Here is a 22,910-nt window from a genome sequence, read left to right as displayed (position 1 = left end):
AGAGCAAATTGTTGTATGTAATTAGTCATGTACAACATAAGGCGTAACTTGAAAAACAATTCGTGTTTATTCTTCCTCTGCTTAATCAATATTTTAAATATTTGTGGAAGCCGTACACCAACTTAGCAAATCACCACCTCCTAAGCGAGAGAAAAAGAACAGACAACACAAATCCTGCAACCTACAGCGAATCATCTGCATTTGACAGGCTGCTGTTAAGGGAGCTACATTTTTTTGGCCTGTGAAGGAAAGAAGAATACAACATTTTACTTCTGTGCTGTTTCCCTTTATTTCTTTTTACAGTGCATTCCTCAGCCACACTGACTTATTTTTCCTTTACCGTAAGAATTTTCTTCCCCCCCCACTTGCTTTTTAATGCTATTTAGTTGCACTGACGCACAAAGACAGTGGTGGCTACTTCTTCACCTGCAATTCTTGCCTGACTTTCCAGAGAGGTTAACAAATATTTTATCATCACTATCTTCCCTCCCACATCATAACTGTGGCTAACCACAGTGGGATAAACTCTGGTAGCAAAAACACACAAGTCTTAAATGCTACAGGAGTACTGTGAGAACAGGAGGCCACGATCACGCCTCAGTTACACTATTTAAAGACTTAAAACTGCACAGCTATCCCTGAACTCAACTAGAAAAAAATCTTATCAAAACTGAAGACTGGTGTTTTTGTAAAATTTGTCATAGGTTTAACCTTGAGAATAACAAATCATTAAGTGTTGGGGGGCTGAAGAATCAATTTATGTTCCAAGCAAAGGGTTTTTAAAATTAAGGTTGAAAAAAAAATTAGATCTCACCTGGTGGTGCACAGATTCTGTTGATGTATCAATCTTTTCAGGCATTTAAAAATAATATAGAGATGATAAAAGTAAATGTTCTATAACCAAAAAATCTCTTGGTAATAAAATTTCAAATTACAGCCCATGACAACACTTCTAAATTGAAGCTGTGATACAGGAGCTTTGATGGAGAAAATTGTACAAGTAACTCGCAAAGTAATTCGGAAAAGCAACAAAGAATGAAGGTGCTGCTGAGATGAACAGAAAACATAGCTTGAATGGTGTGCAGCATCCTTAAATGAATTTCAGACTGTTTTGTTGCCAATATCTTAAGCAGTACTGTAGTCTTACAGAGACTTCTTTGATAGCTTCCTTCGACCAATAAATAACCTCACTGCAGGAAAAAACCCAAAACCCCACCAACGTACAGGACCAACCCTGAGCTCAATCATCATACATGGCTGAGCTCAGACTCTGACAATTGATCCAAACATAGAGTTTACTGGTAAAATTTACCCTTTCCTATCGACTACTGGTAGAGGGGTTGAGGAAGTATCTCCAGTGAATGACTCATCCCTCCAAACGGTGCTGCCTCTGGGTGCTGGTCTGTGGCCCAGCTCTTTGGGTACAGAATCAGGGTAGAAAAACCAAATTGAGTAAAAGAGCTGAAACTTTGCTCATAGTGGCACAGAATGAGCAGAAAACCCAAAAATCACTACCTCTGAGTGCCTCACTTTCCCTGTCAATATACTGGGTGTGCAGCATCAAACCATTTTTCAGAGGTTGATGAAGTTTAAATAGTTTTTCTGGTATTTTCTGGCAGCCTCCAATGAAATGGGTTATAGCAGTGCAAAGTCTCATTGTCATTTTGTTCAGCAAAAAAATCAAGCTCAGGAAAAGATAGTTTTTCTGTTTAAATAACTCAGACCAAACATCCTTAACCACTCAAAGGGGGCAGATCCACTAAGTGTGATTTGTACCAAAGAATCTGTGGTAAGAAGGTTACAGGTACGCTTTGAGAATAAATTTCAAAGGTCTGCAAAGTATAATTAGTTCTGAAGTTCTCCTACACATTAATAATTAGTAATAAAAACCTTCTAAAGTCCTCCACAGAAAGTAGTAAAAAGCTATTCCAGAAGCATGAAAACATAGACCTTACCCAACCCGCTCACAGCTAGTCTTATATATCCTAAGCTTCCCCCTGAAGATGGTTTTATTTTTTTCTCTCCTTTCCAACACTTTTTCTATCCATATCACGTAAGTCATGGCAAAGTCTTTAATCTTACATACATTTACATAATTTTAAAGACTGTGGTTCAGCCAGATTAGGTAGACTAGTGGTCCTTAAAACAATTTATCTATGAATTCCCTGAACAATCCCATCATGCAGCAAGTCTTACAGTCCAGTTACATGTCAGAGAGAAAAGAAGTTTTTTCCTCCATTTTGAATTTGTCACTTTGGGATTCAGTTAACCTTGAGCTGAAGGAGGGAAGTATGACCAATATCTGCCAATACAGGTACCCAGAAGACAGATCTTGTCAAACAGACTTCACTTCAGTCTTTGACAAGAGTATGACTGTTTGATAGCTTGTAATTCAGGATGATGCCATGTATATGTATTTTTAATAACTACTGACTTATCACTCTGGCAAAAAAAGTGTGGAGCTGTACAGACATGGGAACGGAGGGAGGGAACAGTTTTATCCCCATGCAAGGGAATGGTGAGTCTGATGCTGAAAGGATGCATATGGTTTGGGTATCTAAGTTTCAGCGCTCATATTTTCAAAGGCAAATGAAGAATGGAGGGGATGCAAGGGATACAGTTATTTGGAGGCTACTGAAACTGGTCAGCAGCAGGAAACTACAGGAACCAAGGACCAAAGGACTGAAGACAGACTAGATGATTTACAAAAAAAGCCAAAGCAAACTTTTAACTGGGAGGATAACTAATAAGTAGGAACCCAAACCGAAGGGCTAGAGATGGTAGCCATCTGTGGTTTGAGATCTCCAAACCAGCGCTGGAAGATATGCTAAAGTCAAAACTGGTAACTGGCCAGGAGAAAGAGTCCCTTCTGTCCTCAGCCCGGGGCAACACTGCTGGCTGTACCCATCTCCTTTGACAATGAGACAAGGACAACCAGGTCATCAATATTCTTGCTTCATGACACCTTATCTACTGTGCTGCCTCTTGTGTGGGGCACACCCTTGGCACTGAGTTTAATGACACCCCCATCATGGTGGGGAAGGCTCAGCCTGCAGAAGGGCAGCTAAGCAATCAAATATCCCACTCCCAAAACACAACTAATAAATCCAGGTGTTAGATGTCACCTGTCCCCCATGAGCTGTTCCCCATAAACATGCTGACGAAAATGATTGCCAAGGGTAGGTAGGCTGTGATCTCTCCACAGCTCAAGGCAACTTAGCACATGCTTGGTTTGTTTTTAAAGTACTGTTATATTTTTGTTTTTAATTTTTAGGTTTTCATTTTTAAAAGAAACCAAGTGAACATGTTGTTTTTCTAACTTGTGATCTCTTCGTGATATGGACATAATTTTTTATGCCTAGCCATTAGCTGGATTCTACCAGGGAAAAGCCTTGGCTGGTTACACTGCTGACCACAAGTCATCTGTTGTGTGTGAAGGAGAGAGACACAGTCAGGCAGGGTGAACAGGAGCGTTTATGAGCACCTGATGTTTTTTGTGACACTATTTCACATTGTTAGTTGGAAGCTTGCTAGGCACCATACCCTTATATCTCTGTTCATCCCACCTACCTACCTACCTACCTACCTACCAACCTCACTTCTTCACAGTTTTTTCCTCTTTAATACATGGAAGTTTGAATTTTTAGTTAGACCTGCTTAGTTGATTCACAGCAGAAGAAGCCAGGGCAAAAACTCTATGCATTTTTACACATTTATTTTATGGGAGATTACACAGATGATTAACAGTTCTCAGAATAAAAAGTGTCTCCTGTTACCTCCATTCTTGTCTATTTATTGCTTTTGATCTATTCATGCCAAAACATTCTTACTAATGAAAATCATCAGAAAATTGTCTAATAAGGTAATTTAGAAGACAGTTCACATCTAACATATCATCAAAAGGCACTTAACTTGCTGTTCCTGCCTCCTCTCTCCCAGTAAACACATGGTATACTAGCACTGATAAGCTGCAAAATGGTTTTGAACATCTGGGAAAAGGGCTGATCAGCTCCTGACAATTGTTGGACTCTAAGCAGACCCAGGAACAAAGGTCATGATAAATGAAACCACTGCTTTGGCTCCAAAATTGCCTCAATCATCTCCAGACAAAGCATGATTGAAATGCATCTATCAGTGGATAGCATCTGGAGAACTCTAAAAATGTTTTGATCAGAATCTGAGTGGCTTCTTTCAAATGAAAATAATTTTAAGATGCCATGGCAAATTTTTACAACCAATCACACTTTGGGCTAATGTTTCCTTCTGCAGCATTGACCTTGTTTTTCTACAGTGTGAGAAAAATCAATATAATAATGGTACTGCAGCAAAATTTAAGCTTGCTCTTGGCTTACTTTAAATAACTTCATTGTCTCCTTTCCCTCTGTCTACATCTGTTGTATTTGGCACTTCCAGTTATTAAAATGAAACCAAGTTGAAAGAAAATGTTAAATATCATGAAAAGAAACCCAGCAGCGCTTCTGTCTCACTTTGCCAGTGCTGTGGTCACCTTTACCATTTGCCAGGTTTTCCTGTTCCCAGCTGTCCTACCTGAATCTGCATGCAAAAAGAAACCCCAATTTTCTCTGAGAATATCAACCTGTACTTTGCAGATCTAAAAGAACTTTTTTTTTTTTTTAAAGGAAAATTCACCCTCTTCCCTCAATAATATATTGGAACAAAAGAGCCCAATGATTTACTAGTGACTTCCTTTCTTTGGTGTTTAACATTTTCTCACTCCTTAGAGTGCATTTTTGCAGAAATGAGCAAGCCTGGTTATAGCAGTTCCACAGTTTCACTCCAACCTGCACTAAGAATGATCCTTTGAGAACCTTATAGGAAACTATCAACTAAAGAGAAGAAAAAACACTATTCAGCCAAAATTATGACCTTTAGTCACTTTCCACTCCCTCTGGATGAGAACCATATCCACTTGCTGTCAACCACAGCTCTGCCTTGGTCAACAGACAAGAAGAGAATTCCCAAAAGAAAAGTGGGAACAATACATTCCAAAGCCCAAACGGAGGCAGTGCTGAAAGGAAGGCAATATTTGCTCTGCCTGGGCATCTCAGAAGCATGGGGACACTCAGGCTCGGAGCAAGAAAGACCTACTCTGGGATAGGCATAACACAGAAGAGAATTAAAAAGACACAGCCTGCCCATAGAAATTAATTTTCCTACTCCTGGCTATCCCACCAACACAAGCTTTACAAAGGGACAGATGATGCTCCATCTCTAACATCCCTTCAACATGTCAACCCCATTAAAACAAAACAAAACAAAACAAAACAAAACAAAGCAAAACAAAAAACAAAACAATACCAAAACAAACGGAATTCTTACTTTGGTACTGGACGCTGGGGAGGAGTTGGCCACCAGGCTGGTGATGACATCGCTGTTGCCGGTGGTGCAGGCGGCGGTGGCCGGGGTGGGGAGGCGCGAGGGGACGATGGGCAGGGGCAGCAGCCCGGGGCGGGAGCTGCTGTTGGTGCTGGCGGCGCTGCTGCAGCTGGTGCTGCCGACGTGGTTCCCGTTGGAGCTCCAGTCCCGGCGATCCCACCCGGCACGGTAATCTCTTTCAAACCGGCTGTGGTGCCGTGACATCTCGGTGGAGGGCAGCTGTGTCTCAGAGGGAACTCGAGAGCCTGCCTGGAAGATCAAAGACAAAGAGGAGTCAGGGATGAGGTCCCAGCACAGTGACCGTACTCTGTAACCACCAGGGCAAGACCCTGTCATGCCTCCTCTGCCTTAGGAGAGCACTGTTTCTCCCCTTTTCCCAGCTAAACATCAAGAGGAAGAGAGCAGTGTCATAGTGAATATTGATCTAGAACACAAATGAGAGAGTTTAGACAAGTATAAGGACACAGTGGAGAGCCCAGTCCCACAGACCTGAAGAAACACCATCTGCCCAAACTCTTCAGCAAAGTAACAAGCAAAAGCACACAAACTGTGAAAAGCCAAGTTAGAAGAAAATCATAATTCAATGTTCTGACAACAGGAAACATTCCCAACAGCTCCATTTTGCAGTTTCCTCAGTAGCCTTCATATCCTTTCTGTAGCCTCTTTCCTGCACATGACACATGACCAAATATTGATCCTAAAGATCAAAGATAAAAAAAATCTACCTGCTAAATCTATCCATTTCTTCTCTATTTTCAGAGCCAAATACTGCTTCACACAGTCCCCTTTTCTCCTTTTTGCTGGACCTCCTCACTAGAAGCTCCTACAGGAGTATTTCTCTCTGTGACACCTCGCCACAATGAGGATGCTCTCCAGGGCAGGCCAACATGTTCTGTCTCCTCCCATGCTTCTAGCTAGACTTAAAACACTTAATACACATAGGTGATCAAATGACCAAGTTGTTCTGTGTGATCACCCTGTCCTTATCATCCCTCAGTCTTTGTTATCTACAGATTGTATCTGCCAGGTGAGGGATGTCTTAACACAATGTTGGGAGTCAAGACTCCCAACATCTAATCTTAGTTCTGATAATTGTAAGTTACATAGCCCAGAGCAGTTACTGAAGTCTTCCTGGCAAGGTCTCCTAATGTGCAGAATGGTGGCAATAGTGCTATTTTCCCAGCAGAGTTCTGAGTAAGTGAAAGTTTACAGCATTTGCAATAGAAGAAACAGTAGGAATAAATGCTAAATGTATTTATTTCCATAAATAAATAATGAGTATCTAGGTCACTGCAGCACCTGATTTATTTTATTTGCATTACATGATCCACTAAGTTCTTTGTAATAATGACATCAGGTCAGTAGAAGCAATGTTGTTTCACAAATTCTTAGGTACAAAAATGGATGGTAAGAATATCAGTTTATAAGGATTGTGGAGGGAGCCAGATCTAAACTCACCCAGAAACCTAAAGATAAGAAACTTCTTAAGAGAGATAAAACTTAGAAGTGTTATAAAACAGTGTGCCTATCAACAATGTTAGTTATTGCCCTGGTAGAAATTAAAAGGCAAACAAAACCAATCACTTCCTCAGTTAAAAATTCAATAATATAAATGTGTATTACAAAACCCCACTGAATTCCCTCCCACCATCATTATGTTCAACAAAAGACCAAACCAAGTCTCCCAAGAAGCTGCATTTTTGATGGTTACATTGTCCCTCTGCAGGAACAAGCACCTCTAGCAAGAGCCTATACTGGGGGCCACACCATACTGTTGCTGGTATTGACCACAAAATTAACATACCTCTTAACCCAACTACTTTTTTCTCTAGTAGAATGTGATGCAACATTTGACTTGATTATTTGAGGGCTGATGGTTCTGGTATTAGATTTCTCTGTCTTGTATTTTTGCGGCCATCTGATACTTTCATTCAGAAAGCTAATTCTGTATTTCCCAGAGGACCATGCGAGCTCAGGTGTACAGTGACCACAGCAAAACCCAGAGACACCAGTGCTGTGAAAGGTGCTGTAGTGAAAACAGAAATTTTTCTTTCAGTAGAGGTGAAGAAAGCAAACTTTTTCTCTAGTGAAAACTATCTCAGAATAAATTCAGTACCTCAACAGTGTGTCTTTAAAGGTTAGAAATTCCACAGGTGTAACCCCGCTTTCATTTGTTTTATAACCATTTTGCTAAGTCAGGCACAAATGGAGCCTGCAAACTGCAAGCTGCAATTTTAAAATATCCTTTATTATTCCCTGCCTTTGAAAGAGTTTCTTTTTAATCCCAACAGCCTCCACTGCCGTATGAAGCTATCTTTTGTGACTGCTTGGATGGTGGCTGTCAAATGAATGCCCTTCTCCTTCCGAGCTCGAGGATCTCCGTTAGCTGTATTAGTGTACTCCCTGACAAGGCAACCAGGGAGAACCAAATCACATCTCCCCCACCCACCCGCACTCCTGAGCACATCTGACATTTAATTCAGCGGAGAGCAGCGGCACACAGGCACACAAGTCAATAGAGAGCAGTTTTTGCCACACGATCCAAGGCACCCTGCCCCCAGCAATTCTACTATCAGATGAGACTGACAGGCAATTACGTCAATAACAAGCAGGAAAAAAGCCTGTGACTAAGCCACGCATTAAGAAGTTTACTTAAAACCCAACGCCCTCCTCATGAGCACATCCATTTCTCAGTCCAGCTACTGTATTTCATGGTATTTCCAATGAAAAAAAGAAAGCTGGGGCTGAACATCAGTCTTTTTTATTTTCCAATACACTGCATTAAATATACACTACTTGTTTCAACATGTCATTTTTGGCTGGGTACAAAGATACTTGACAGCAACAAGATGTGCAGAAAAACCGGAGGGGATAACTATCTAATAAATGAGTATTCAACTGCTAGTGCTTGCTATTTAAAATTAGAAAGAATAGAAGATGTTTTCATAAATAGCTGCTGGGTGAAGTAAGAAATGAGTTGGGAACAGACTAGCTAATTTTTAAATATATTTTTAGATCCAGAGTTTATGCTTTGTCTAGACTATTGTTGTTGAGGATCATAATCAAAATAATAATGCTTTCAACATATTCTGTACTCAGAAGAAAAACTTCTCCAGCAGTGTGTCCTGAGTCAAGTGTAATCATCACATTCCTCTGCACAGAACTTGACACAGGGCAGCATAAACCATCTTGAGAAACAGCAGAGATGGAGGCCAGTGGAAACCTCACACGAGCAGCAGGGACGGCAGTAGTTACTTCAGTCAGAGATCACAGAATCCCTACAGTTGAAAAAGATCTCTAAGATGATCGAGTCCAGCCATCCCCCTAACGCTGTCACTACCAGTTCCACAATAGCTGATTTTAGGCTGCAATTTTCCAGACGTGTTCTTTTGATATTTTTTTTTCCTAAGAATAAACAAAATAAAATAAAACAAAAAAACCCTTTCTGTTGGGGAGACAGAGAGAAGGAGAAACGTGAGTACCTAATACTTACAAACAGCAACATCAATAGCTACAATTAATTCATGTGCTTTTACCTTTTTAAGGGAAGTTTTCCTCTACATTGATGTGCAGGCATTTTCCCTTACCTAGCTTTAGATCCCTATAAACAGCACCGGGGAAGAGAAAGAAGATTTTTTCCCTGGTTTTTAGACACTGCCCCAGCTAAGTCTTAGCTAATTACAGATCTACCAACCTCAGTTGTGGGGTTGATTTTTTAGCTAGCGTGATGCTCCATGCTGCCACATGTAGGAGCCAGTACTAGAGCAGATAAGCTTCGAGCTATCTGAGATATGTCTACCCTACATCAGAGCCATAAAAGCACGATGCAGACACAGCCAGCAAGAGAAAGAATGTATGATTTGTGCATCTCAGACTCGTAGTCCATGAGGAGGCATACTGCACACTGTTACTGATGAAAATCCCTCTGTACACTCAATTCAGCTGACATACTATCTTGTGGAGGTGGTAAAGTCAGTGAGACAGGCCTTCCCTCACCCTCTACTCAAGATGTAATCACTGGAGTAGCCGGGTGTCTTTAATCTCGACTAGAAAAGGAACGTGTTCCCGTTTGTCACAAAGAATCAAAGGATTTTATTGTGCAGCCAAAAGGAACAAAAACTCTCTTAAAGAGGAAAAAATCCCCCACCGTACTAAAGAGAGCGAAAAGAAGAGAGAGAAGCCCATAGAAGTTACTGGATGAACTGATAAATTCAAAGAGAAAAAGGAGATCAAATTGGTATTAAGGGAGGGCTGCAGAAAGGACTATAAGCTAAAGAAGAGAGATCGAGCAACCAGAGGTAAACACAAATCCCGTGACAAATCTGAAATGAGATTCAGTGATATGGCAAGGCAAAAAGTCCCCAAGACTGCATCACCGTGCATGTGCTGCAAAAAGAATGCCAGAACACAGCCCACTTTGCTTCAGACAAGGGTTATGCAGGAGCCAGGCATGGGGATTATACCTGCACCTGACCCACTCCCCCATCATTAACTTTCAGAGAAAGATGGGCTTGGGAGGGTAGATCAGGGGAGGGTAACAGACTGATCAAACAATACCAAAAACCTTCTCAGGAGTGGGACAGGATCTGTCCCAACTCTACAAAGCCAAAACATGCAATCTAGCAGGTGAGAGAGACCATAAAAAGTTACTTTAAATCAATTCCTCTCAAGGGAAAATAAAATGTGAGTGTACCCCTGCTGGAGAACATGACTTTTTCTGCAACCAGGAATTTTGGAAATATCTCATACCAACAGTTTGCTCAACAATAATATTTGAGAAAGTTTTTCTGCAAAATATGAGTGTCTTTGGCACTCAAACGTAGGGCACTTACACAGATGAAAACATCCAGCCTCCAAATTTACCCTGAACACTTTGTCCATTTGGAAATCCTCCTACCTTCTTAGCACAAAAACACCTTCCTCCTGGTACTAATTTTTTAGCACATCTCTTACGCAAGCTCATTTGTTCCTTGTTTCCACGGCTTACACACACACACAGAGAGGAAAGGAAAAGGCCAGCGGCGTGTGAGATAGCAGCGTGCTGTCCTCAGGCTTCTTACCAGGTTCAAACAGATCATTGCTGCAGATTTATTAAACTCAAGTGGTTAACATTTCATTTTATGCTCGATACATTTAAGCACAGCCCGTCCTCCCCCAAGCCCAAAACACTCACTGTTCTGCAGAAAAAATATTTCCTATTCATGTTCCTCTAAATGACAGTCCGGCTTGAGCCTTGGAGCAGCTTTTTCCCTGCTTTCCACGCTTATCTAGTCAAGGTCTCCTTAAAGCGCCTGTCCCCACAGATATAAATATAAGGAAAAACAGGCTTTCCGCCAGTCTGAAGCTAGAGAATCAGATTTCTTAGACTATTAGTCAACTTCATTAAGTGACTTCAAAAATAAAGGTCAAGCTTTTAATTTAAATTTTTCCTGGGTAAGCATTTGTTTCTAAATTTACCTTTTAAATAATAACATTACAGAAACACGATAGGCAAGAGAGGTTGGGAGACAGCAAAGGAAGTAGATACATGGTCATTAGGGAAATGGCAGAAAAGGAAAAAGAAAGAGCCTGAAACTTTAAAATAAGCAGCTAAATAAACTTACATGTTTTCAGACAGGATAAATGGAAGTACAGGTAAAATAGCCCATTAGAGAGCTTCAAAAGCAGTTAAGTGCATGTAATGCCTAAGTATTTTATGAGATCCACACATAAAAGAAAAAAAAGAAGAGGAAGAAGAGAGATTTGCTGGAATCAGATCTAGCATGAAGAACTGTAACTGATAAAAAGGAAGATGTGTAAGTACCTAAGCTTGAATGATTTCACATATACGCTGCAGGGGAAATGTTATGGCATGCAGTTTTATCAGAGCCTACTGACACAACAACCTCTCCCCAGGCACAGGTCTGAAGACGTAATTTATGCATATGGCACCAAAATCACGTTGAAATATATCAGTATTACCATAAATTCTGGATGTAACTCAACCATCAGGTCATACATGTACACATCTTTAAGAAAATCAAAATAAAACAAGGTACTAGCAGTCCTGGCAGCTTCAGGGGCACCTCTTCAGCAATGTGCCAAGCAAAATGTTTTATTCGAGCTCAACATTTTTTATAACCCACAAAGACTTTCTCAGACACATATGGAATCACTGTTACAAGCCTACATGGATGTGACTAATCCATTATCACAATTTTTACCTCTTTTTTTCCCTGTTTGGGTGTCTTCAATGAAAGAACGCTGTGTTAGACAAAGGCAGAAGGAATGCAATCAAGAAATTCTGTAAAGCTGAACTACAAGCAGCTGTGTAGAAAGATACAATCCAGAAATATTTGAGGCAAGGAAACAACTTTATTATCAAGCAAGGTCTACTTTTGTAAACCCCTGATTTAGTCTTGTAAACAGTTGTAAAGTTCTTGTAAAATCCAAGACAAGGCAGAGAGACTTGAGCTGCTTTGCTACAATCAGATCTTAGAGAGAAGAAAAAAAAGGAAGAAAAAAAGCGCCCAAATCCTAACCCTGTAAGTGATAAAGGAGCAGTAGATTTAAAAGATTATATAGGATTTAATTTTCCAAATATATGCTGGAGGAGGTGATGCTTTGGGACATATTAAAAAAAAAAATCTGAGCATCAACCAAATGGTGTCTTCTCAGCAGAAAGTTCACTATGCAAGAAGCAAAAATGAGACTTGCTTTGCTATCTCAAAATACTGTAGAAAAGTTTGGGCACTTTTTTATTTCTGAGTACTTCAGATGGATATGGAAATCTTCCCTTTAGGTAAGTAAAAAGATAAACTAGACTATCCAAATAAAAAAGAAAAACCCAGCCATGATGCAAGTGAAACCATACCTTACAGTTTCTTTCCTTCACAGTTGACAGAATATGACCTTCCTAAATAAGGGGTTCCTAAAAAATATCTAAATCTCTATGTGTATGTTTTATTACTAAGCTTCTAGGAAATTTATCTTCAATATGATAATTTCCTATATATAGTAATTTGCTTTTTAGATACTAATTTTTTTTACAATCTGAGCAGAGTGGGTAACACATCCTTCAATTCATGAAACATGAGCACTGGCAGGGTGAGAAAAGTTCACAAAGATTCAGAGTGGTCCCAATGCTCACACTGCTGGAACAAAAGATGAAGACGAGTCCTGTCTTGAATCCTGTTCCTTGCCAAACCTGGACACACACAAATTCATGAAGTTTACAACAGGTGCAGGGGTTTCCTTCTGGGGATGCTCCTGACCATACAAGTTTCTTGAACTATTCTAAAAGGCCACTATCCACATCCTCGTACTTATTGTCAATTATAAATTGATAGAAAATATGTCAAAATATACTGGTTTGGGATATGTCTTCAGATAAAATTCCTAACTCCAGGAGAAAACTACTAAATCTATTTCTCTCCAGGCTTTTATTGGAAAGATCTTCCAGCTGATCTGGTTCTCCCCCACGGCTCTGTTGCAAACCATCCCTACAACCTTACAAAAAACAACTCAGCACAAAATTCAACCCTCACCACCCTCCAGACCCCAAAATCAATTCTAGATGCCACTTGCTACAGATTCTTGGTTTTTCCAAGGTGCTTCTACAGGAACAAGACTGGAATTTTATGCAGCAGTTTTGTAAATGAAATTCCACCAGAACTTTACACAAAGGCATAATAACTTTCTCAGATGTCTCCGCAGGGTCCAGGGTAGCTGGCAGTGTCTGGAACCCAGCCTTGTTAAAAACGGAGAGAGAAAAAACCATAACATCCCTCTGTAACACTCCTGCTTGCAAAACACTGCCCAAAACATTGACTTCCCTAATTAAATGATCTCATTAGCATGAAAAGCAAATGAAAGAAAACCAAATGCCAAGAGCTGCCGTGTTAAAGGCCAGTTCATGGAGGGTTTGTGCAGGAGGCCTTGCATGGCAGAGCCGGTGGCCAACACCTCAGCACAGGGGCTGGCAGGATGACAGCTGGTGGCCACAGTCCAGGGGTGCCTGCTGGGGACAGGTGGGGATGGGAGACAGGGGCACGACTGGATTTCTTCTGGGGAAATGGGCCATCTTCTCAAAATGCATTAAGTGGCTGCCAGGACCTGACATACCTAATCTTGCCTAAGACTTCATAGTTAATAAAGCAGAAATGTAGAATAAGCTACTGTCAGTGTTGCCAAATGTCACAAAATAAATCACTCAAAATTTAATTAGCAGGATTTTGGTTCTTTTGGGGATGGTTTCTTAGGTGGGTGGGGAGGTGGTAGGAGAAGGTGACTAGGTCTTCAAATTACATTTTGGACAAGGCAGGAGAAATTTCCTTTTATTTACTGCTATTCTCAATTTTCCAGGCCCCGAGAAAGACTGATCAATCAGTCAAAACTATTACAGGAGAAAGCTCCCTGCCAAGGTAAGGGTTAAATGCAGCGTATTTTACGACATAAGATCTCTGGATCACCTGCAGTGCTGCAAAATGCTGTAATAGAGAAAACATACTTCAAATTTCCCTCTTAGAGAATATTTTTGGATCATTCCTCCCTGTCATTGTTCATATTTAAAAAGCTTCAGCCAGCACCAGGTGAAGTAATAAATTTTCTCTTCCACGACTGATGTCCTCTGACCACACAGAATCTTCTGACACACATTTTGTTAAAAGGAGACCTGTATCACTCCCCCAAATCGAGAGCACACGTACACTTGCAGCACGAAACAGTCCCTAACCATCTGGTATATAAAAAGAGCTTATTCCATGCAAAATGCTTCAGGAAAAGAAAAAAAAAAATAAAGAAAGAAACATTAAATCAAAGAATCAGAGTCATTTAGGTTGCAAAAGACCTTTAATATCACTGAGTCCAACCATTAACCATTGCCAAGTCCACCACTAAACCCTAAGTGCCACATCTACATGTCTTTTAAACTTCCTGAACATGAGACCAGCACAGCACACAGCAACAGGCATCCAAAGACCTTCAAGGCTTTAACACGATTCAAGGCACACTGATGTATGAAGGTGCAGTTATCCCAATCCTCCAGTAACAAAGTGAATTCCCAGAGACTACACAAGATCCCTGACCCAGGGGAAGTAACTACAGTTTTTCCAGTTTCCAGTGCCCTAAATGTGTGACTGTCACGAGCCTCCACTCACAAAGCCTCACAAGCTCACTCTTCACTTAAGGAGACACCTGTATTCTTGCCGTACTTTTAGAGGTCATGGAGAATCTGGAGAGGAGTTTCTCTGCATATTTCCATCTTTTTGCTTCGTGGCACTGGTACCATTAGTACCGGTTCATCAGTACCAGGCAGTCCTTTTCCTGGCTGGAAATACTGGGCTGCTCACTCACAGAAACCTGGGGCTTTCGGATCGAAACGTTCCCTTCTCAGTGCATGTCACTGGAGTTGGCCAGAGCCCACGTTATCTGTCCATCTGGAGTCACAGCTCATCACCTCTCATGGCCTAACCATGTTTCATAAAATGGATTGACTTTATTTTCAGCTGGTTCAATAGAGTATCACTTACATCCACTTGCTATTTTTGTTTTGTTTTGAAAGGCGATGCGTCAAGAACCAGACGGACAGTGCCACCATCCTAATGAATTAATACCACAGTTAACTGCATCTCTGCTTGCTCCTCTGCCTCTTAAAGCTATTCCTGTTAACCACTTCTTCCACCACCCTTTCTTGCTTCTCACTTAAAACTGCCCCAAGTGACTCATGTTTTATCTTTTCAGCTGTTGGATGAAGGCTGTGTGCTGAATGCAGGAAATCAGTGGCCCACCTCTTCTAGGCCAGAGGTCTGCAGCTTTTAATTAGCTGTTTTAGAAATAACAGGATCAGATAAGAAACAGATAATGAACCACTCACCATATCCCTCTCAAGATATGTTAGGTGATGTAGAACCTTTAAATACTACAGAGAAATCAAATCATGTTTGGCAAGCACTTTTAAAAATATGCATTTAAGAATACCAAGAATCTATTAAGAAATAACTTGAAAACTACTAGATTTGAAAGCACTGGCCAAAATGTTTGCATTTTATTCTGAATAGCAATAATTCATTTTCATTCCACCAAAGCTGTCAAAAACTCTATATGCAGTCTTGTAGAGAGGCTGTTATACACATGCCAAATGCCTGTATAGCAAACATCTGGACTTGCTTCTGTTCCAGTATTTGCCAAAGCATAAGTCTATCTATTGTTTTTTCTTGTGACTTTTATTTTTTTTCTCTCTCTGCTTTGCCTCAGGTCGTTTCTCTTAAAATGAAATCATTAAAACAGGCAGAAAGAGTGGAGGAAGGAGGAGTAAGAAGAGCTGTAGCATCTGAGTAATCTTCCAGTGGGACTAATTTTACTAAGTATTTGTGCTAGTGTTACCAGTCAATCACTGCAAGTATTATTGAGAAGCAAAAAAAAATAAAAATTAAACCATATCTAGGAAAGAATATTGGCATAGAAAAAAGGAAAAACACGTATGCTGTTCTATAAACTAGAAGCTCCATTTACTGAAATGTCCTCAATATCAATATAAAATGTATTAACCTAAAAACCCAACTTGCTGTTCCCTTATTTTGCATTCATTTTACATCCATACCTCTCCGAGGCAACAGATCAGAATGGTGCATTGCCTTCCCCTCAGGCCAAGTGTAATAAACAGGCAGGTGTAATATAAGGCTGCAGTGTCTCAGCTCTCCTCCCCAACAATTGATCTTCCAGCCCAATGGTGTAATTCCGTCTTGGTAGCTCCCTTCACATGCCTCATTCCTGATCGGTCAATTATTTCAAATCAAGCAGAATTAAAGTGTTATTTTTGTGAGGGAGGATGATATTCACCAGTGACCAACGTGAAACTAATAAACTAATTTCCCTTCACTGCCTTGGGCAAAACAGAAAAAACCAGGTCTATGGGAGAAAGACAGCAGCTGTTTCATCAGTCTGTTGCCCAAATGTGTTTGCCATTTACTATCTTTAAATTGAATTTTTGCTCACAGGACAATTTTGGGAACAGAAGACAACAAAAAGAAAACAACAAAAAAAGGCAGTGGTGAGAGTATATGACTCTTCAAGACAGAGATATGCAGTGCAAGCTTCCTGAGAGGAGGGGACAGCACTCTGCTGTTCTCTGAAACAGAGCGTATTCCTCCTGCCAGTAGCAAATTTATCCAGTAGATGTCAACACCAGCAAAAAATATGTGTAAAGCCAACCTTAGCAGCAACAGTAGTCACTTCAATTTACAGTGGCGCATCAGGGGACAGTTTAATATTTGGTAGCATCACATATTTATTTGCTACCGTCCCATCCCTGCATCTTCCTGAACAGATCCGACCTGGCTCATCTGTCCATAAACATATGTAGAGCAAAATAATTTGTTTTTCACTTTTAGAATAATTTTGTCTGGTCTGCTGAAAAATTGCTGATGAGTATGTGATTACTTTCGGATTGGATCAGATGAAATTTTTCTGAGGAGGAGCAGAGAGGAGGGTGGGAAAAATACTGTGTGGTGCAAAGCGACTACTAGAAGCAAAATCTTCATAGTTACTAAATATAATCTGAAGAGGTCTGTTCCCTTCTGACCTTCCACTTGCGTGGTTAAGCAATGCAATGATTTCATGGATTTTGCTCCTTCCTCAAGAAGTTCTCAGCCTACAAGAGTGACCTGCGGTTCCCATGCTGACCCCACGTCAACAGATACTTGTTCCTGTGAGGTGTTTTCCTTGTTTCGCAGTACACCAAGGACAGTCTGTAGTAAGCCTTTTAGTGTTACTGTAATTCAAAAGACTGCATTTGCTGACAAGTTTTAACCATGCAAAAACACAAGGCCATTGCTGTTGACACTTTTAAATCTACTATTAAGATCTGACTGTTTGAACACCTTGTGTGTAGAATCTGAAGTACAGATTTCTGTTTCCTTTTTGTTTATTTTTAGATAAACCTTGTGTTTCTACTCTGCAGTGTTTGCATTTGGCTGCTGAGCATGCAGTAACTGCAAACATTATATGCATTGCTTAGAGACACTTTGCCTCGCAGCCCATCAGCTTTTTGGAATAGATGAAAAGAGAAGGGAAATAACAGATCATTTTCCTGATTGATTAATCCTTCTTCACATTGCCATTTCCCCATAAACATGAGAAGGATAACCAAAAGTATGTTGTGACATCTAATAGCGAGACGTTGAAGCAAATTATTTTAGTACTGCTACAAAACTTACTGCGGAGTTTGTTTTCAGAGATCTAAAACATAACAAGGAGATATAAATGAATATATTATGGAGACATCACCATGAGCAGTTATTCCTCATGTGCAAACCTTACAGCTTTTATGAGAAGCATCCATCCAGTGATGCAGCTGCAGCTTAACTAATCAGTCTGGCTTAAAATTCAGGCGCTCTGTGAGAGCACAAGCACTGGTCAAAGGCTGAGACTGCGAATTACCGTCATCTAAGCAATTCTTCTTCAACAGAAGCAGCACGGGAAGATCAGGCACAGGTACTGCGCTCCAAGTCAATAATCTGAACAGATGATGGCACTTGAGAGAACGAAGTCAGAGCTCTGATCACCAGGGAAAAGCATCAAATGCCAAATCCAGCCCCATGAGGCACGAGGCGCCAGCAGCACATCCCCTTTTGGGAAGCCACGTCCTGCTCCACAGCTCTGGGTGCCGGCATGTACTACTCAACACAGAGCCATAAACAGTTTGGAGATAAGACGCATATCTTATGAGGCACACCGCAGTTTCACAGCCAGGGATGAGCAATTCTTTTAATTACTGTCAGCATTTTTTGCGAATCCCCGTCTCAAAGAAGCGATGGAAACTTTTGATTTGCTATGACACCTTGATTGCCGCACAGATGAGTCACCACACCACTCCTGTTAGTCTTACGAATTTATAGATTTTTAGGCCAAAAAGCGCAGGAGGCTGTTACAATCGCTCTGCTCTGACTCTGAACAGCACAGCTCTCCTGTCTCATCCAGCAGCCTGCCTGCCAGGCACAAACACATAAAATTGTAATACATGCCTAAGCTTGCCCGTAAGCACCACAACAGTTCCCTCTCAGAAAACCCCAAAAAAATGTAAAATCATTGATCACTGAACTCATGTACCTGTCAAAACCTTTCTTTCTAGCAGTTTCTCTGACCTGGGGAGGCTGAAGGGATGGTGCCAAAGGGGGAGGCAGGGGTGGCCCTGTGCGTCTCACAGCCAGTTCCATGTCCCCACTGCAGGGAGCCACAGAGCCCCGCAGCCAAACTGGTGGGGCCTCTGTGAAACATTCCTAAGAAAGGGCAGGAACGCTTCACAGGCAATGAGGAATAAGGAAAAAAAGTGTAAGAAACAGCCCTGTTGAGACCAACGTCAAAGAGAGAGGAGGGGGAAAAGGTGCTCCCAGTACTGGAGCAGGGGTGACCCTGCTGCCCATGCATGGAAGCTGATCACGGAATCATCATAAAATGGTTTGGGTTGGAAGTGACCTGAGAGATCCTCTATTTCCAACGCCTCTTGCCATGGGCAGGGACACCTTCCACTAGACCAGGCTGCTCCAAGCCCCATCCAACCTGGCCTTGAACGCTTCCAGGGACGGAGCATCCACAACTTCTCTGGGCAACCTGTGCCAGTGTCGCACCACCTTCACAGTAAAGAACTTCCTAATATCCAATCTAAACCTGCCCTCTTTTAGTTTAAAGTCATTGCACCTTGTCCTATCACTACATGCCCTTGCAAGACGTCCATCCCCAGCACTGTTTTTTTTCCCCCAGATATCCACAGTGCAGCCTATGCAAGACCTCTCCTCATGGAGAGGAACCCACTTTGAAGCAGGATTCATGCAGGAGCTGCAGCCTGTGGAGGAGGATCCATCCTGGAACAGGTTTATATGGAGGAACTGCAGCCCTGCAGAATTTTAAGCTTTTTCCAGAATCTTCCAAGGCAGTTCATGCATTCATCCTATGTAGTACCAGGCAGGAGGGACAGAAAGGACTGAGTATCTCTGTATCTGCAATATATTAGTGTATTTATGAAAGGCACCATGGAGAAGACCTCCTACATCATTTCAAAGGCTGGGTTTGCTTAATTTCATGCTTTGAAGATACGTGCATTCCCAGTTTCCTTCAAAATTTTTTTCCATGCATTCTATTATTATCTTTTTGCCCATCCACCTGTAAACAATTTCTAAGCTGACCTAAGTGAATGAGCTGCTTGGAATGATCTTCACAGATGGAGTGCTCTACCAATTGCTTTCCTGAATAAAGTACATATCCCATACCATTTCCTTGATCTTCTAGGTAAGTAATCACATCCACTAAGGATGGATTAGACACACACTTCAGAATAACGCCTGTCTACAATGTAATGTAGATGTCTTATTTCCCAACATTCACATAATGGCCCCATTACATGCTTGATTACTGTGGCCAGGCTAAATAGAGCCATTTGTTTAGAACTTTCCTTTCTTTTCTTCTTTATTAGCAGAAAAGTCCAACTTTGTTTACTGAATCTATGATGTTTTGAAGGTATTTTCAGTGTTCCTGAAGACTGCCTCTGCTAATTCTCTAGAGACAGACTCACCAGTGCATTTTGTTCAAAATTCTTAATACTCAATTTTGCAAGATGTCCTTTCTTCTCCTGCTTTGGTCTTCATTCCTAAAGTTACCATTTCTAGCAAAATTTTCCCACACAAGGTTACCCACTTCCTTGTATTTTAAGATAATGATAAGCATTTATGTGGCACTCTTTGTCTTCAAAGCACTTTACAAACATTAAATATTTAATGCTCATGGCATGCCTCTTACTCTCAACCCCATTTTACAGGTAGGGAAAGAAACTCACAGGTTAAGTGATTTTGTTTCAAGTCACATCACAAGTTACTGACAGATGTGAGACCAGAATATATGAGCTCTGATTTTCAGTTCCGTACTCAAAACTAGACCAGCCTTGTTCTTTCACTTAAAATAACATAAATAATAATGGAAAAAACCTTGCTCTTGTTCAGAGAGAATTTCTCTCTTTGGAGGTTCTAAATACAACACAAAAAAACCCAGGAAAAGCATCCCAAAATGAGCCAGGAGAGCAGCTACCAGCTTTGCAATCTGTATCTTCCCTTGCCACTGATGTAGAGAGAAATCCACAATTGGACATTATCAGGAAAGGGGCCAGGGTGTTTTCAGACACTTACATATAGCCATACACACAAACACACATATATATTCTCAACCACTGCCTAAACCAAGAACAGAGACCTTCCAGCCAGAGAAGAATTTGCAATTTAAAAACTGAAGTACGTTTCAAAATGGCATCACTAAAGAGCTTCGGTATTTGATAAGAAGATTACAATACATTCAATTGCACACAGCAAAAGCCTTTTAAAATAAAGTACAGGAACAGTGAAGCCAGGCATTTGCAACTAGATAACACGGAGCTAATCGGGCAGTGCGAAAGGTGTGCCCTGCTGCAGGGAGCATGCAGGAGCCAGGCAGCTTTTGGAACTCAAATAATGAGGGGTATCTTTTTTAGCTTTAACATTTTTCATAATCCAAGCAGGAGGTCTAAACACAGGCTGTATGCAACACTAACTGTATTTCCCTTTAACAGGCTCCTATGGGAACAAATGTTCAGTGTCAGGCTGGTACTATACGTCCATTTAATTGAGCTGAGAGAACTCTACTGCCCTCGAAGAAAGCTCATCTCTTCTCTCCGTGGATGTGACTATAGAGCTAGCAGATAATATCTCACTCATTATTTATACAACCACGTAATTATCTCCCAGAGACTCCCCATTTTGTAGAAGTTTCTTCTTTGGAAACATCATCTGTTGGCTGAATGGAAAGCCAAATCCAGCCTCAGATACTGTGACAGTGAGCATCCTTTGCTACCACACGTGGGAAACAGCATGGGAGTCTGCAGTGCCACTCACATGGGGGACGTGCTTCTGGCATTACACTGGATCTGTTTAAAATTTCTCTTGCAAAACACAGGCATGTGTGCAAGATCAACAGTACACAAAACACACTTTGAATTCTAGAGAAACATGGTAGTGGTAGGAGCCAAACATAAACGAAAAATAAATCTGCATATTGCACAATTGACTCCTTCATGCCACTGGGTTCTGTCTTACTGCTTGCATTGCTCCAGTGCCACCAGATCCAAACATCCTTAATACCTTTTTAACCACAACAGATTCTTCTGAGGTCAAGAATGTTATTATCCCTCCTCTTCAGCTGGCAAGCTGAGGATGGAAAGAATATGGGCCAAAACTAGAAGATGCCCTCAGGTAGGGAGAGCAGACCTCAGACATTATATCGAATTTAAACATGTGCAAAACCTCTCTAAGGCTTATGTACCTCAGAGTCTGCAGGAAGCCACATTATTGCTAATAAAGCTATTTAGGTGCCCAATGTCCCGCTGTTGTATAAACCAAAGGGAAAATCATGTGGCCATTTATCACTGCAGGAATGCTGGAAATTCCCAAATGTGGTACCACTGCCCAAATACTGTGGTGTCATGTCATGAGCTCCTCCAAAACAAAGGGATGCTTCGAGCTGAGCACCAAGGGGAAGCAATACAGTGTGATCCTGCTGAGGGATCTGGTTTCCAGCTTTGGCTCCCTATATAACTCAAGCACAAGGCATTACAGAAATCTGCTTGGCTCAGTTTCCATGCCAGGAACTGGATGCCGATGAGCCCGGCATGGCTATGCTCAGCACTGGGGCTAAAGCTCTCTTTCAGGTGGTGCTGCTGGTTTTTAACTCCAGCTTTAGACCCAAGACAAGGAGTGGGTATAATCCTCTGCTCTTTGAGATGTCCTGTGTGACTCCAGGCTCAGCTCAACAGAGCACTGGAGTTCGCTGGAGAGAGATAAGAAAAACAACCTAGGACGTGCCAAATGAACACCATGTCCCCACCACTGTTCTAACAGAGATTTTGGGCAGGCTTAGCCAACCCCCACATCTCAGCCAAAGCTCCTGAGAGAGGGCACTGGCGTTTCTGCAATTCAGCAAGTGTGCCATTACCTTCCTCAGGCAACCCCACGCTCAGCTTCTGCACAGGGCACAGCTGCCTTCCTGCTATGATAGAGGCTGGTTTGTTTTTTTTCTTTTCCCCATTTAATTTTGAAGATTATAGGATTTACACTTATTCTGGTAAAATATTTTGTAGCCCTGCCATGAAAGAGCAGAGTAGAGGCAACACACACATATGATGAAAGCTCTGGCATTATAATATGTACGTTTTCTGTTATAAATTACATTGACCAGCTAAAGTACAGGTTACAGTAAAGTCTGCACAAATCCATATTGTGTCAGTAAAGCACATATGGAAGGGAAAAGAAACAATAATTTTCTTGTGCATTTTAATACACTTAGCAAAATGGCCAAGATTGAATTCCTTGTGAAGGTAAAGCCAAACCTTATTCATGAAGTCACTGTGTTTTGGTTTTTTTTCAGATGAGAAAAACAACTATGCAGTTGTCACAACTGGGGAAATACCACATACCGCTGGATTAAAGTCCTTTTCAGGAATGTACAAAACACAGTTTGCC

General features: G+C 41.2%; 1 protein-coding gene across 4 annotated transcripts in view; it reads right to left on the bottom strand.

Moving 5' to 3' along the window:
• Positions 1 to 22,910, bottom strand: part of KLHL29 (kelch like family member 29) — a 392,793-nt gene that overhangs the window by 238,142 nt on the left and 131,741 nt on the right. For all 4 annotated transcript variants that reach the window (XM_039569128.1, XM_039569131.1, XM_039569130.1 and 1 more), the window contains one exon: positions 5,341 to 5,646. In XM_039569128.1, the coding sequence (XP_039425062.1) occupies positions 5,341 to 5,601 (261 nt within the window). In that variant the 5' untranslated portion in view covers positions 5,602 to 5,646. The remainder of the gene's footprint in view (positions 1 to 5,340; positions 5,647 to 22,910) is intronic.

This window comes from Corvus cornix, chromosome 3 (genome assembly GCF_000738735.6).
Source record: "Corvus cornix cornix isolate S_Up_H32 chromosome 3, ASM73873v5, whole genome shotgun sequence".
In the NCBI taxonomy this organism is placed as follows: Eukaryota; Metazoa; Chordata; class Aves; order Passeriformes; family Corvidae; genus Corvus; species Corvus cornix.
This window is presented reverse-complemented; position numbering and strand designations above follow the sequence as displayed.